Source organism: Henckelia pumila, chromosome 3 (assembly GCF_033568475.1).
Source record: "Henckelia pumila isolate YLH828 chromosome 3, ASM3356847v2, whole genome shotgun sequence".
NCBI classification, from domain to species: domain Eukaryota; kingdom Viridiplantae; phylum Streptophyta; class Magnoliopsida; order Lamiales; family Gesneriaceae; genus Henckelia; species Henckelia pumila.
In genome coordinates, this window is record NC_133122.1 from 50,030,410 (window position 1) to 50,046,656 (window position 16,247).

The 16,247-nt window shown below is 32.3% G+C and overlaps 1 protein-coding gene across 2 annotated transcripts; it reads left to right on the plus strand.

The window, feature by feature from the left end:
• Window positions 1-5,571: 5,571 nt before the first annotated feature.
• On the plus strand, window positions 5,572-9,532 carry LOC140887036 (probable inactive receptor kinase At5g67200). Of its 2 annotated transcripts, none has more exons than XM_073294044.1 (2): window positions 5,572-7,283; window positions 8,811-9,532. In XM_073294044.1, exons 1-2 carry the CDS (start codon window positions 5,822-5,824, stop codon window positions 9,374-9,376), a joined length of 2,028 nt encoding a protein of 675 aa, XP_073150145.1. In that variant the 5' UTR covers window positions 5,572-5,821; the 3' UTR covers window positions 9,377-9,532. The 2 variants fall into 2 exon arrangements, with proteins under 2 accessions (XP_073150145.1, XP_073150146.1); XM_073294045.1 differs by having other exon boundaries at window positions 5,573-7,283; window positions 8,814-9,532.
• Window positions 9,533-16,247: the final 6,715 nt, after the last annotated feature.

Sequence of the window (16,247 nt, forward strand, 5' to 3'; positions counted from 1 at the left end):
TTTTTCTCAACAAATATAATGTGTTAAGTATCACTCGTCAACTAATGGTATTTATAGACTTATTCCCTTGCACCCAAGGGTGCAGGGGAAATTGGGGCGCCAGCTCCATGTGCATTTTATTTTATTTTTTTTGCCAAGTCATTATTATTTTATTTTTTAAATTGGCAAAGTCAACACTACAATCCATCTCAGATCGCGATTCTTTCACCAAGCAAATCACTTTTCGTTTTCTCCTATTGCACGATTTAGATCGGTGCATCGCCACCGGTGCAAACTCATTCGCCGTCGTTCCCCGTCGTGAGAAGAAGAGAGACGAAGACTCTCCATCCCGAGAAGAAGAAGAAGCGAAGGGTGTTTCCATTGCCAAAAGTGATTTTCTCCACCCCAACGTTGGCCGAGGGTGATGGGTGGGGCCGAGGTGATGATGGCTAGGGTTGGTCGGGTGGGGTGCTGTTGGTGGTGTTGGTGGGTTGGTCTCGATGGTGGTGTTGGTAGTGCTGGTGGAGGTGGACGGTGGTGGTGGTGCCCGGGGTGACGGTGGGCTGAGGTGATGGCGGTGATGGGTGGGGTGGTGCGGGCTTAGACGGCTGCCCGACGACGACGACCGATTCGAAGATTTGGAAATAGGGATTTGAAGAAGGAAAGAAGGGAAGAAGACGATTGAATCTTCAAATATTGGGCCCAATTTTTTTCTAATAAAAAATGAAAAAAAAAGAAAAAAAAATAAAAATGATGTGGGCGCCAATTGGGCTGCCAGCTCAGCTGGGGCCCAAATTTCCCTGCACCCTATAAAATTTCTATTATACTAAAATGATAGAGTATATATTGAATAAAAAAAGATAAATCCTAGAGGTTTCCCTCTGTACAAGTCTCTCGCCCTAGCCGAAAGCTTGTAATACTCACATGCAAAAGAAACTGAATAATCACTACCATCATCTCCCTACAATATATTCCTCTACGTATGGGCTTTTCTCCTAGAGTAAACATGTTTTATAATTGGCCTATTATCAAAGCCCACTTCATTTGGGTCCATTACAATTCCACGCTCCCCCGCATAAGTCTTGTCCTCAAGACAAAAGTCAGGAAACTGAGATGTAAGGTCGTCGGCTATCTCCCAAGTTGCATCTTATATTGGATGATTCTTCCATTGCACAAGAACTTGATCAACTTGTTTTCCCTGTTTCATCTTACATCTCTTATCAGAGCATCATGTTTGTTTTCAAACATTAATTATCAAGTTTAAATAATTAATGCCCAATAATTCTCAACCTTTTTCGGTTTTATTATTCCTTCAAATATAAGGTATAACACCTGTAAAAAAAAAGTTATAACATTCGTAGAACATGATTCCTCATTAATGGACTTCTCGCTCTTATTCGACAGCTCTTTGCTTTAATAAAATATATATAATATATAAATACATAGCATATATATTATGACGATTGATTATCATTTATTGATTTGTTTTTATTACTAATAATAAACATTGAAAACTGGTGCAAGTATTTCCGAGGCATCTACCTACCTAGCATGCTGTAACTTTTCTCCAATCTTTAAAATAACTTCAAATCGAGAGTGCCCGACCAATTCTAACCACTCAATAATACTTTCGTTATAATATTTTTTTCGAAAACAAACTTCGAGTAAAAAAAATCTTTAAATCACATTTATTTTCTAGTACATACATCTTTTTTTAACTAATTTTTAATAATTGATGTAAAATATTAGATACAATTGATAACCAAATTCATCCTCATACTATTATTATGTATATATTAATTTGGTTCAGTTATATGAAATGACCAATATGATCTCCGACTGAAAGTGGGCTTTTCTAGTTGCAGGTTGGGGCGTTCCGTCGCCACCGTGGAGTCATTTTATTTTGTGGCGGGGGAGTGTGGGTGCAGGGGTGGCTAAAGAAATTGGGAATTGAAGATAATAAACAGAAAATGATTGATGGAAAGGTGTGGAAATAACCATGGGGAAATCATGATCATATATATTCCTTTATTTGTTTGAGTTAATATTATATTTATTTTGTTAATTTTAATTTTTTAATGAAATTTTTGATGCGACATTGAACATGAACGTCACATTAAAAATTAATAAGATGGTCAGAAGATAAAATTAAACAATAAACTAAGTGTGAAATTTAATAGGATAACTACAAATAGCATGAACCTAACCAAAAACACGATACAATAACGAAATTAAAAATCTGAAAATATAGTTACTATGATAGAAAATAGCAAATGTGACATGTGTTAAGAAGAAATTAAGGTTGTAAACAAAATTGACATGCAAAAGTTGGCATATTGTAGCCAATAGCGGTGAAATTTGAAAATTTGGAAAAAAAAAATTCAAACAAATTTCATTTTTTTTAAGTGTGGGGTATGCTTTTAGAGGTAAACGACTCGAAAATTAATTATTTTGTTTAGTACTTTACATACAAGTTCATGAATTTTTAAGTCAAATGCAAACTTCTCTTTTAATAGTTTATTTATAATTCTTAGGATTTTAAAATTGAATAGGCTCGAGGATATTATTTTGATTGGTTAATCATTAAATTTATTGATGGGTTTTCAAATTATAAAATAAAAATATTATCTTATGATATAAATATTAAAAATTTTATTAGGTTCCAATTTTTTTTTGATATAAAAAATTTCATTAAAAAACTAATTTAAAAAATAAAACATAATGTGTGTGCATTGTCGCTAGTATATATATATATATATATATAATTTTGTTCCCCTGCACACCAGTGTGCAGAGATTTTGTGTGCACCCTGTGATATTCGCGTGAACATCTGAGATGTTCTCGCGAACATCTGATTTTTTTTTTAGATGTTCGCGCGAACATCCCGTGGTGCACACAAAATTCCTGCACACTGGTGTGCAGTGGATCATGACTATATATATATATATATATATATATATATATATATATATTGTGAACAAAATATTGAATGCATTTTTGGATGACGGAGAAAATTATATGTCAACAATGATTTATTTTGTTTTAGTAACTAAAATATTTAATCAATATTTATTAATGTAATACGCATGCTGGAAATTAGTGCAAAGAATTGCTTCAACAACCAACGCCAAACTGGTGTTTTTTTGAAATTGTGAACAGTGCAACTAATGATATACATGATAAAAAAAATTAACATAGGATAATTAAAATTTTAAGACAAAATTACATATTAAAACGAAATTATAAATTTAAAATACTGTGTGTTTATTGAATTAATATTATTATGCAATATTATATTTTAATTTTGTTGTTATTAATTTTTCAACTAAACTGTTAATTAATTCATATAATTTTTAATTAAATTTACCACATTAATTTATATAATAAAAATAAATTATAAAATATATGTAAAAATAAAGAATATTATGAAATATTCATTTGGTGTAGAGATTTGGTGAAAACTGCTGGAGATGAAGTATGGATTGCATTATAATAGTGTAAAATGTGGCACTATTTTAGTGCCAACTGCTGGAGATGGTCTTATACAATCATTTAATTTTTCTTCATTTAAATCTAAGAGTAAAATGTATTTTGGTGCACGAACTATTGGTAAAATGTCATATTGGTACACGAACTATTGAAAATAGCTTAATTGGTACATGATCTAAATAAAAGGTCAATTTTACTCTTAATATGAATTAATATTATATTAATCAGTTTTAAAATATCATATTTATTAAAAATTAATATATATATATATATATATATATTAATAAAACCACAAACTCAATAAATTAATCATATGCATGTAGGACTAAAAATACTCATTAATAAATTATTTATATTTTAAAAATATAAATAATTTATTAATGAAAAAAATACTAATTAATAAATTATTTATATTTTAAAATTTAAATAATTTAATAATAAAAAATACTCATTAATAAATTATTTATATTTTTAAAATATAAATAATATTTAGTGAAATGATATTTTTTCTATCAATGTAAATAATTATCCATTTAAAAAAATTGATATAAATTATATATTAATAAAACCACAAAGTCAATAAATAAATCATATGCACGTAGGACTAAAATATATTTAATAACGATAAAATATAATTAAATAAATATTTATTTATTAATATTTAATTCAAGTGCGAGTAAAACTATAAATTTATAAATTATTAAATCAAGTGTAAAAATTTGGGTTATTAGAACAACGTAAATCGAGACAATGAGTGAAATTTTTTCTTTGAGATTTGTTTTTTCATTATCTAATATTTAATGTTGAAAATTTTTGTATCAAATATTGAAAAACTAAAATGGTGAATATGTTTGTTTCAATCAATGTTTTCGTCCGGTCCGGTCCGACCCCAAAAATCGAAAAATCGGTCCAACCGGTCAGAACCGGTCAAAACCGGTCCAGAATTGGTTGGACCGGCCAAGAACCGGATAACCTGTTCCACCGGTTTTTCAAATTTTTTTTTTGAAAATTAATTTTTTTTATTTTTAAACCTTAGATTTAATATTTTTATATATAAATACATTATTATTTTAAATTTTTACTTCATTTAAAAAAAATATTTTAATAATTATTGGTTTTTTAAAAAATAAATAATTTATTATTTAAATAAATTATAACTATAATTGATATTTTAAATATATTTACATATTTATTTTTTCTTTCAAACTATGTTAAATATATATTTTATGTCGATTTATATAATTTTTGAGTTTTTAAAATTCCAAAATATATTATTTATTATATTAAATTATATAAACGATTTTCCGGTTCGACCGTCCGGTTAAAACGGTCCGACCGGTTGGATAATTTTTTTAAGTAATCCGGTTCGATAACCGGTCCAGTTATAAAAACACTGATTTCAATCATTTAAACACAAGATCAATAGATTTCGGTGATCTATATTTTTATCATAACAATATATTACAATATTTGTTTTATAATTTGACTTGACAATTGTTTATCATTATATATATATATATATATTAATTTTTAATATATATGATATTTTAAAATTAATCAATATAATATTAATTTAATTTAAGGGTAAAATTGACCTTTTTATTTGGATCATGTACCAATTAAGCCATTTTTAATAATTCGTATACCAATATGACATTTTATCAATAATTCATGTACCAAAATACATTTTACTCTAAAATCTAATAACAACAATGAATGAATAAATGATGTGTCTTTCAAAAAAAATAAACAATGGATGATGTGTTGTTGACTTGATGACATTGAATATCTTATTAGAATTTTTCTATTAATTACAATCATTTACATCATATTAATCAAATAATTAAGTGTGAAATTACAATATTATATTTTATGTATTCGCTAGTGAAAATAATACAAATGTAATAAATTATTTTATCTTGAAATTTAATCCATCAAATCAAATATTTTATATTATTTATTAGATATTTTAACAATTACGACATTGTTTATGTATAAAATCTAATGATCCTCGAAAAAAATATAATAATATAATTAAATACCCGATTAAATTTTAAATTTAATGGGCATCCCTAATTTGGTTGTAATATTAAAATCGAAACGCACGATCTCCGAAGTCAGGAGAAGAAAGTAGTCCATTTTTTCAAATAATTTTCCTTCTCTTTCACGTGCACTTTGACCCCCCCACTCTGTTTACGCTCAGTCCTCCGCCAGCTGCTCCGCACACATCGCAGCTTTGTACTACCACCACAGCTGCCGCCGTAGCATCCACCTCTCAGCTGCCACACCCTTCGATCCCGGCCTCCAACTCCGGCCAACTTCCAGCCAAAACCATCCGTTGTGCATTCTTGAAATGAAGCTCAACATCGTGAGACTCTTATTTTCTTTGTCATTTCTGCCTTTCGTACTCAGCCTTCGTGCTAACGGCAGGGGGAGCGGAGGTGTCGGCGTAGATGGCGGCGCAGTTGCCTCTCTTCCCGCTGATGCTATCTCACTTCTGGCATTCAAGTCAGCGGCGGACTTGGACGGGAAACTTCTCTACACCACTAACGAAAGGTTCGATTACTGCCAATGGCAAGGCGTGAAATGCGCGCAAGGCCGCGTCGTGCGGTACATTGTCCAGGGCTTCGGCCTCCGGGGAACTGTTTCCGACGCCTCGCTCACGAACCTCGACCAGCTCCGTGTCCTGAGTCTCAAAAACAACTCGCTTTTCGGTACCCTCCCCGACTTCTCCCTTCTCATAAACCTCAAAACTCTCTTTTTAGACCATAACCACTTCTCCGGAGCTTTCCCTCTCTCCCTTTTGTCTCTCCACCGAATCTTGATTCTTGATTTGTCTCAGAACAACTTCACCGGCCTCTTGCCGGAGAATTTGACGGTTTTAGACCGATTGAGTTACCTCCGGCTGGATTCAAACCGGTTCAATGGGCCCATTCCTCCATTAAACCAGACTTTATTGGAAGTGTTCAATGTTTCTAATAATAACCTCACCGGTCCTGTACCTGTGACCCCAACTCTCAAGAAATTCCAAGTTTCCTCCTTTCTACATAATCCCAACCTCTGCGGTGAGGTTATCAACAAACCTTGTCAAGATTCACCTTTCTTTAACTCATCGGCCGGCAGCGCCAGCGTGGCCTCACCTCCATCGCCGCTTCTGCAGAACGCACAGTCCCAGCAAGGGTTAAGCATCGTTTCACCCCCGAATCAGCATAAACATCGTAAAAACGTAGGCTTGATTCTGGGTTTTGTGATTGCTGTCCTGATTCTAACGGCAGCTGGTTTAAGCCTTATGGCGTTGATCAAGAAAAGAAGAGAAAACAGAGACCAGATTGAAGCCATCGAAGAAAACCAATTCCCTGAGGAAACCACAGTCACTAAAACTCAGAGGGACACTACTTTAGTTTCACTCCGAACAGATCAAAACACAAATCCTGGGAATCAAGAAGCCAAGAAAGTAAAATCCGACGAGCAGAAACAAGTGATTAAAAGTGGGAAACTGCTGTTTTGTTCTGGGGATGAAGAAGTGTACACAATGGATCAGTTAATGAGGGCTTCAGCTGAGCTACTGGGTCGGGGTACTCTTGGTACAACATATAAAGCTGTGATGGCTAGCCAGTTGATCGTGTCCGTAAAGAGATTGGATGCATGCAAAACCGCCATTACAGGTGGTGATGCATTTGAGCAGCATATGGAATCTGTCGGTATGCTGAGGCATCCGAATTTGGTTTCTGTGAGGGCTTATTTTCAGGCTAAACAAGAAAGGTTGATTATTTATGATTATCAACCTAATGGCAGTCTCTTCAATCTTATTCACGGTAATTTCTCCAACTGATCTTGTTCTTTGTGTTTACACAAGTTGTTCAACATTAGAAATAGTAAATAACTCAAAGATTCGTTATAGTTAATTGGTTAGCTCAGTCATTAGAACTTGATCTAGACTAGCGCCACGAGTAACAGAACCCAATGTTTTAGAAATGTTCAAGCTACTTGTATCCAGGTTAACCCACCCATGAACAAAGTTGGGCCAGTAGCCAGATAGGGACTCAAAATCTGAACATTTTCTTTTCGGTGAAAATGCTTGGAAGCGACTTCCGGTGTAAGATCAACCACCCGTAGAGAAGTCGATTGGCTTCACGGTCCACTTTAGACGGCTTTCATCCACTTGAACCCAACTGCTGAGGCCTGAGTATACATTTATCCAATTTGGAATGTTGATATGGATGTTATCATCGACAATGATTCGACGGTAACCATGCCTTCGTCCTTGGTCTTCTCAGTAGAGCTGATATTCGAGTTAGGAGGAGCTAGAGCTCAAACCAAGTGAAGCTCCTAAATTTATTAGCCATTGCACGATTACCATTAGAATGGAGGTGAAAACATAACAAGTAATCAACTTTTTATGCCACTCTTTCGGTAACTCTACCTAGGAAAGCATCGGGCCAGGACTGACAAAAAGAATGGGTTTTGTATTCTTCTATTTTACATAATTATGGTGAGTTGGAGGGATGTGGTGGGCAAGTTGTGACAGTGATAGTGTCTGAAATAACTTTTATTTTTTCTGCGTAAGAATGTGAATGAAGTTGGCTGTAGTCCAATGGATTATTTCAATCAGTGATTCACAGACTGTTGGAAATAGCTAAATAGACACCCCACTGTCTTTTATCCAAACATACCGACAGTTTTGATCAAGTCTAAATTAAACTTTGCAATATCATTCTTAACTAGGTTAAGTCTTAATTACTCTTGGTTTATTTTAATTATGTTGCATTAAATATTGACTCTATGTTTAGAATATTTGAAAACTATGACCAGTCAAATGTTTCATCAAGTATTCATTTATGGAAGTGAACATTACTTTGTGGGCTCCAATCGTGCAATTTCTTGGACACATATTATAATAGCATGGCCTGCTGCATTTATTATATGAAATTTTGGTGGTGTAGGCATTGCTTCAATCTCGATGCTCATGTTGGAGTAGATATTTTAAGGTAGTGCGTGCAAATCCTGAAAAAAAAATGGTAATGAACGTTTGCTCTATGAAGTTTTCAAAATTCTTGATAATTTTTTTAAGCATTTGCAGATGCTACTTTAATATTGCATGATATGTTAATGAAGTAAACATAAATTTGAATCTAACTCGCTTTTATCAACCCATCGGTTATATTTTGCGTTGGGTATATCAGATGGCGGAGCAGGTTTAAAATATTTGTGTTGTACTGTTACTGTTACTTGTAAGTCTTGATTGATTCGCTAGAAGTGTGATCGACGTGACGTGTAACGATTCCTAAATGGTTGTTTGGTTCTGTTAATTGTTTCCATGGCCTCCTTAATCTTGTGATCAGCAGGTTCCAGATCGGCCCGAGCCAAACCTCTTCATTGGACATCATGTCTGAAAATAGCAGAAGATGTTGCACAAGGCCTAGCATACATCCACCAAGCATCCAAGTTCATCCATGGCAATCTCAAATCTTCCAATGTCTTGTTGGGCTCTGATTTTGAGGCCTGTGTCACAGACTACTGCCTGGCAACCCTCGCCGACCCTTCGTCGGACGACGACCCCGACAACACGGGCTACAAAGCCCCTGAAACCCGCAAATCCCCTCGGAAGTCTACGGCCAAATCCGACGTCTACGCCTTTGGTACCCTCTTGTTAGAGCTCTTGACTGGAAAACCGCCTTCCCAACATCCGTTTCTTGCGCCTCCCGACATGCCGGATTGGGTTCGAGCGATGAGAGAAGATGATGCTGAGGATGACACGCGTCTTAGAATGTTGGTCGAGGTCGCGAGCATGTGCAGCTTGACGTCGGCCGAGCAGAGGCCGACCATGTGGCAGGTGTTGAAGATGATCACAAATATAAAGGAGATTATGGATGATAGTTCAAGGGATTTGCAGAACGGGTACTTGTGATGTATGGACTAAAAAGGGAAATGTTGTATATGTGATTACTTTGGGGGCAAAGAACTTGATGTATGTAATGGATTTTGTCCGAATGTTGGCCTTTTATTGAACTCTATAACTGGCATTTTATTATCATTATTGATATTGATGTTTCTTGGGGTGACATGATGTGACGGCTCTTTGATCACTATTTATCGTTAAAATGTTTGCTTTTTTTTTTAAAAAAAAAAGAAATTCACACATACATTTCATGACTAAGTTTCAATGATAAACGCTATGGATCGTGTAGTATGATAGTAGTTTGTGGATCATATATTATATCTCAATATTGTTTGCCGTAAAATTACTCTAAAATATTTCATATAAAAAATTCAGAAAAAGAGAAATTGTATATTATAATAGGCTGATAAAGCCATCAAAACAGGCCGAGAAGGGGGTGAGCTGTAGCTTGTCACAGCTCTCCATTTGGAAAGTTGGGGCCTGGGGGTGGATGGTTGACGAGACCTTACTAGTTTTAAGGGCTAATTCCACCCTACGGAGGGGTACTAATCTCTCTGTGTAAGGTTAAGATTGGCAAAAAATTATGTGGGTTTCACATGATTTGCATATGTGGTCAATTGATGGACACAGTTACAGTAGGGGTAATATCCTCGCTGTAGCATTAAAGTATTCAATTTTAAGTTATATTAGACGGTATATGACGAACTGATCCATCATTTGATTGGGTAGAAAAATTATAAATCTCAATACATATATTTCATGCGATGGACTGATCCAATGAACCTAATCCATTGATATTTCTATATTTTATTAACATATTTCAATAAAAATTTCCGCAAAGACAAATTTATTCAATCTAGTAATCACATTCCTTAAAATCTTATATGAAAAACCGACGAGGTAAAAATCTACCTTTTTTTCCCCTCAAAAAAGTTGGGCTTGGCTCCTTGACAAATGAATATTTGATTTGATCATGCATTTATTTATTTATATATATATATATATATATATATAGAGTTTTGCTATCCTGCCCATCTCCCGTGCCCACCTCCATGCCCACCTATGAAGTGACAATCATCCAATGGATGAGATGAATCATATATAAATAATTCATCCAATGGATGAGTGCCTGAAACTAAATTTAAATTAATTACTTTTATAAATATATTCCGTATCAATTCTTTTGCAACAATTACTTACCCATGTTTAAATTTTTTTAAGATTAAAACGACTTTTAATAATATAAAATCGTATTAGAACTTAAAAATTTAAAATGCATTAGATAATAATTAAATGCAATTAACTAAATGAATTACTATATATACTAATTACTGACTAAGTGATTTAAATTTAAATTAATATTAACATAAAGGGTATAAATTCAGAATGAAAAAGACGAATTGTCGATCTTACTCAAATATTTTTTTTGGATGAAAATTAAGCAACAATTTATAAAAGGGACTTCACATAGTAAATTTCTCAAAACTTATTTGGTAAATAATTAAAAGCTTGACCTTTAATGGGACACAAAATTTTCAATTTCATGCATATACGTTCGAATGTGAACAAACTTTAATTAGGGAGTGTTTGTAAATTGCAATCATTAAAAAAAATTATTGTTAGATTTTGGCTTAAAAAAATCACTTTTATGTGTTTTTTAAACCCAAATTATGTGTTAGTTTATGTTTAACTTAATTGAAATCCAAAAGCTAGTCATATGATGATTATGATTCTCCAAAAGTGATTCTAATAAAAAAAGTCAATATAATGTTAAAATCACTCTAATCATTTATTTATCAAACACTACCAACTTTGATTTTTAGATTTTCACATTTGTTTCCAAAAACTACAACTTTTTATTTTTCTTAACTTTTTTATAATCTATAAATTTAATCACTTTTAGAAAAGTATAATCTTTTGCAAGCACTCCCTTAATAGGTCGATTCAATTCAGGTGATGTTTTAGGGAGTTTTTGCAATCACTAAAAAAATGATTGTTATATTTTGGTTTTAAAAAAATCAATTGTGTGTGTTTTTTAGACCTAAATTATGTGTTAGCTTATACTTAACTTAATTGAAATCCAAAAGCTAGTCATATGGTAATTATGATTCTCCAAAAGTGATTTTAATAAAAAGTTCAATGTTAAAATCACTATAATCACTTATTTATCAAACACTACCCAAATTTGATTTTAAGATTTTCATATTTGTTTCCAAACACTACCAATTTTTTATTTTTCTTAATTTTTTATAACCTATAAATTTAATTACTTCTACAAAAGTATAAATTTTTTTGCAAACACTCCCTCAATATGTTTTAAAAAAAAATGTTTTTGAAAACTGTGTAAAGAAAAACCATAATCAATTTTTTTAATCGTTTGCCAACAATTATCGAACAATATGCATTTGCATTGAGGCACGAATAATTGAATATTTCTGGGAATTTTCGCAACCAAAGATTGAACCTAATTTCATCTAATAAGTAATTTGTTCCAGGAGACAATATAATTGATATTAGAATTATGAAACAAATTGTGTAAAAATTAGAAATAAATCGAATTTTGGCATTGTATGATGGGTAAAATGGGCCAAGACTTGTTTTAAAACTAAAATTCCGGCAATATGAATACGATTTTGGTGTGTACGCCCAATAAGTTTTGGCCTTTTGGCTATTTTTTTCTGTCCTGTAAAAACGATTAATTAAAAAAAACAAACAAAATATTTTAACAATGAGGTAAAAGAATTTTGATATACAAAATATTTAAAAATTGATATATGAAAATTGATATTAGTTTAATTAGTACATGATCCAATTAGAAAAAAAAACTTTAGCCTACATTGTTTTTTAGTGCAATTTATTTTTATTAAACTCAATCAGATACATAAATTTTATTTTCAAAATTAGTTTATTAGTAATTTTTTAAGGAGTATATTTATTAAATATTATTTTATGGTAAATAAGCATCATACTCCCATGCTCTTTGTATAGATATTTTCGAATTATTAATTAAAATACATATATCTCAAAGATAAACTATAGCATTCAAAATATTTTAAACATGTTAGGATCAACGCTTATTATTTAGCCAAAAATTACAACGGTTAGCTAAAGCATAATTTTATTTCCTTATATTTGTGGCATGACAGATGAGTTAGGTTGTTAAGCCAATGAATCCAGGGAGAGACGTATGTCTAAGTACCGCTGGTCCTGTTTCATATCTCTTCGAAATCAGTTTTATCGTTTTTCTCCTGACGGGTTGTCACAGAGCTAGTTTTTTTTTTTTTTTTTTGAAGAAAAAGTATATACTGAGCACGAATTAAATGATTGAAAAAAAAGTATAATTTAATTTATGACGATATTGGTTACTTTTAATTTCTGATAAATTATAGTAAATAATGTTATTTTGAAAACATTACAATCTATTTTTTCCTTGTATTTTAAAAGGGCAGTGTAATCCATTGATAATGTGAAAAACAAATAGCAGAGCACTCTCATATTAGGATGCTAGACTAGATACAGGTGATTGGAGTCGAGACATGTATCATAATATATAAACGATTTTCATATTTCTTCTAGCTAGCATTTGTATGTGGACATGCAACGTAAATGTCTCGATCGTGCCATGGCTCGAGGTCATGTACAACTACAACAGTTGGGAAGTGGATGAGAAACGTTCGAACAAATGGACTCCATCCGTGCGGGAAGGATGCATCTAATGACTGTTAGCAAGTTAATCAATTATTTAGTACATGCATCGCGCGTGCATGTTAACTAAATATATATATATATATATATATATATATAAATTTTTGGGAAAATTATTTTGTGATCTTGTTTTTTTGCGATTTTGATCATTTATATATATATTAAATTTCAATCTTAGTTCACAATGTTTGTTTTTTTTTTAGCAATTAAAGTCCTTTTTTTTTTTTTCCCAGATATGTCACTGATATCTCAGCACTCCGGATAAAGGATAAATAAAATCATACAAAATCAGAGGATACAGTACAAAGACAAAAATTCGAATATAAGATCTGAATTTTAAAGAATATATGATAAAAAAATTCGAATATATATATGATAAAAATCAAAATGTTTATATGTTAAAAAAATCAAAATGTTTATTCTAAAGAAAATTTAAAAAATGTTTTGATGTTTTCGTTTATATAATCTGTTGTCCATTATTTTATTCCGCCGCTCTTGTGATTTTTTTATATATACTAGTGTATTGATGAATATATTGCGTGCTTGTATAATATTTTTATATTAATTTTTTATTTATATTCAATTAGGAATAATCTTATAGTTGTAAAAATTATCTAGGACTAATCTGTAATTTGAAATAGCGAAATTAAAAAAAAAAAACAAAAGTGAGGGCAATTTTTCAAAACAAAAGATGATGTCTAAGGGGAGATTCTTTATATATAGGGAGAGATTTGTAATTTGAAATAGCAAAATTAAAAAAAAAAGGGAGGGAAATTTTGGCAAAACAAAAGATTGTGTCTAAGGGAATAAGAGATAGATTATTTACACTAGCATTATCACACATATGCGTTGCATGTGTATAAAATCATATAATATATTTAACATTGTATGTTATGTATAAATATTATTTTTTTGATAATATTTAAATTTATTTTTTTTCATTTATAAAATAATATAAAAATAATTTTAAAATTTATTTCTCAATTTATCTTATCTATAATGTTTAGTTGAGAAAAATATGGAAATTTGAAATATTGAATTTTTTTAAAAAATAATTAAAAATAAAAGTGTAATACTTATATCACATAAGGACAATTTCGACAAAAGAAAAGATCTAAGGGAAGATTCTTTATATATAGGAAGATATATCTCCTTATATATAAAGCCCTTATGTGATATATATATTACACTTTTGTTTTTTTTTTTATTTCGATATTTCAAATTATAGATTAGTATCTAAATAATTTTTACAATTATAATATTTCTTTTATTTGAATATAGATCAAATTAATTACAAAATATACAAACATACAATGCATGCACCAATACACTATAGTACATATAAATGAATCGCAATAGAAAATCAAAACGTTACTAATTTCAAAACCTACCAAACATCTCTCGCATGGCCAGTATTTTTTTCCTACTTATATCTTTCAAATTGGAGGAAAGTGTAAGCTCCGTGGCACAATTATATCCATAACAAAATCTGATAATAAGTTTACAGATAATACAGTGATCCACTCAAAACATTCATATGTGTTGTTTAGAATTTTTAATTTTTTTTTAAAAATAAACAATTTTCTTAATAAAATATTATAATTTTAACTAGTTAGTTAATACTATATGGCTACGTTTACTTTGAATGATGGATTGAGCAAGGATAGATTAAAGTATGATTATTAATATAATTTGATAGGATAGAGAGTGGTTATGGATAATGATGTAGCCAAAAATCACTTGTATAGGACACGATGCTTCCGCAAAGTCCGGAGTATCAGTAAATCCTGGTATGTTCCCGGAGGAGATCTTCAGTGGGTTGTTCCTACGTCACAAAACAAAGTCAGAGGAGCCGGGAGGGTTCCCGGCGAAGGCACTCCGACGCTCAAGTCAGTTACTACTCAAGGAATAATAATCGAGAATAGAGCGATATATTGCTCAAAAAAGTGTGTACCTTAATAATGAGGTGACTTGAGCTATTTATAGATATTCGGAGAGCCTTATGGGCTTGAGCCTCTTATGGGCTTTTGTAGAATTCAGGGCCTGCTTGAATTAAATACATATAATATTTAAATAAGCTTGGGCCTTAAAAATATTCGGAGTGGACCTTAATGATTGGGCTTAGGCCCAGTTGAATTTTTAGGTGTAACCTATCATAGGCCCCCCACTCTCGGGCGTGTCGCATGTGTTGAGAGGACCGAGAGTAGATTTTTTACCGGAGTATTGCCAGAAATTTAATTTCCGAGAACGAATATTATGAGCCACTGCAAAAATTACGGACCTGGATATACCAAGATGGAGAAATCGTAGTAGGACTGGGATGCAATAGAATTAAAATCCCAGCAGAATAATAATTAGAGCGTAATTGATAGGAAACAAAATCCTATTAGAATATTAATTATAGAATCCCAGTAGAACTCTACCAACTACTGTGATTATAAATTCAAAACCATATTGTTGTCGAGACAACATAGCAATTAAAAATTAATCTTGACAACTTTTTTGTAGCGGCATCACGTGATTGTATACTGAAAAGTAAAGAAGAGACACATATGGCAGGTAATTGTCTCCCATGTGTCTTCCAATTTGAGAATATACATGAATTTGTAAATTCATTATCTTCTCTCCTCATTATTTATTTTATCTCATATTTTCCTTTCCAAACTTGGCGCTTCTTTGGCAACGTGAATACACGATATTATTTGTATGTATCTATGTTTATACGTGTGTCTATCACCTCCTCCGATTCACGCTCATCATCTCCTCTTGTTTTTTTTTTTTTTTTTTTTTGTTTTTGAAAAGATTTTCTGTGCGTATGTATATATCGAATATATGTGTACCGTGTGTACTCTCGCATCCATGGTCATGATCCATCATCTCCCACGTTATTCACGGCAAAAGGACGGCGAGGTCCTGGGAAAGTACGTGCGGCGGTGGATGGCGACGGGCAGCGGTGGTTAACGAAGTGGCGGTTTTGCTCAGGAGGGTTCCGGAGTCCGCAAGCCTCGAGCTCGCCAGTCATGGCCGTGTTTCCGAGTGGGAACGGGGTCAGATTCTGCACTCGAGGTCGGAAGGCGGTAACTCGACGCTACAATTCTAGGAGGGTGTCGGAGTCCGCGAAGTGGAGTCTCCATGGCTGCGTGTTCTGGGAAGAGCATAGCCAGATTCTGGGCCG

Bases quoted from the DNA above. Each gene is read 5' to 3' on its own strand.
- LOC140887036 (XM_073294044.1), top strand. From the start codon at position 5,822: ATGAAGCTCAACATCGTGAGACTCTTATTTTCTTTGTCATTTCTGCCT. The intron at 7,284-8,810 runs GTAATTTCTCCA...TCTTGTGATCAG, and splicing joins TCTCTTCAATCTTATTCACG to CAGGTTCCAGATCGGCCCGA.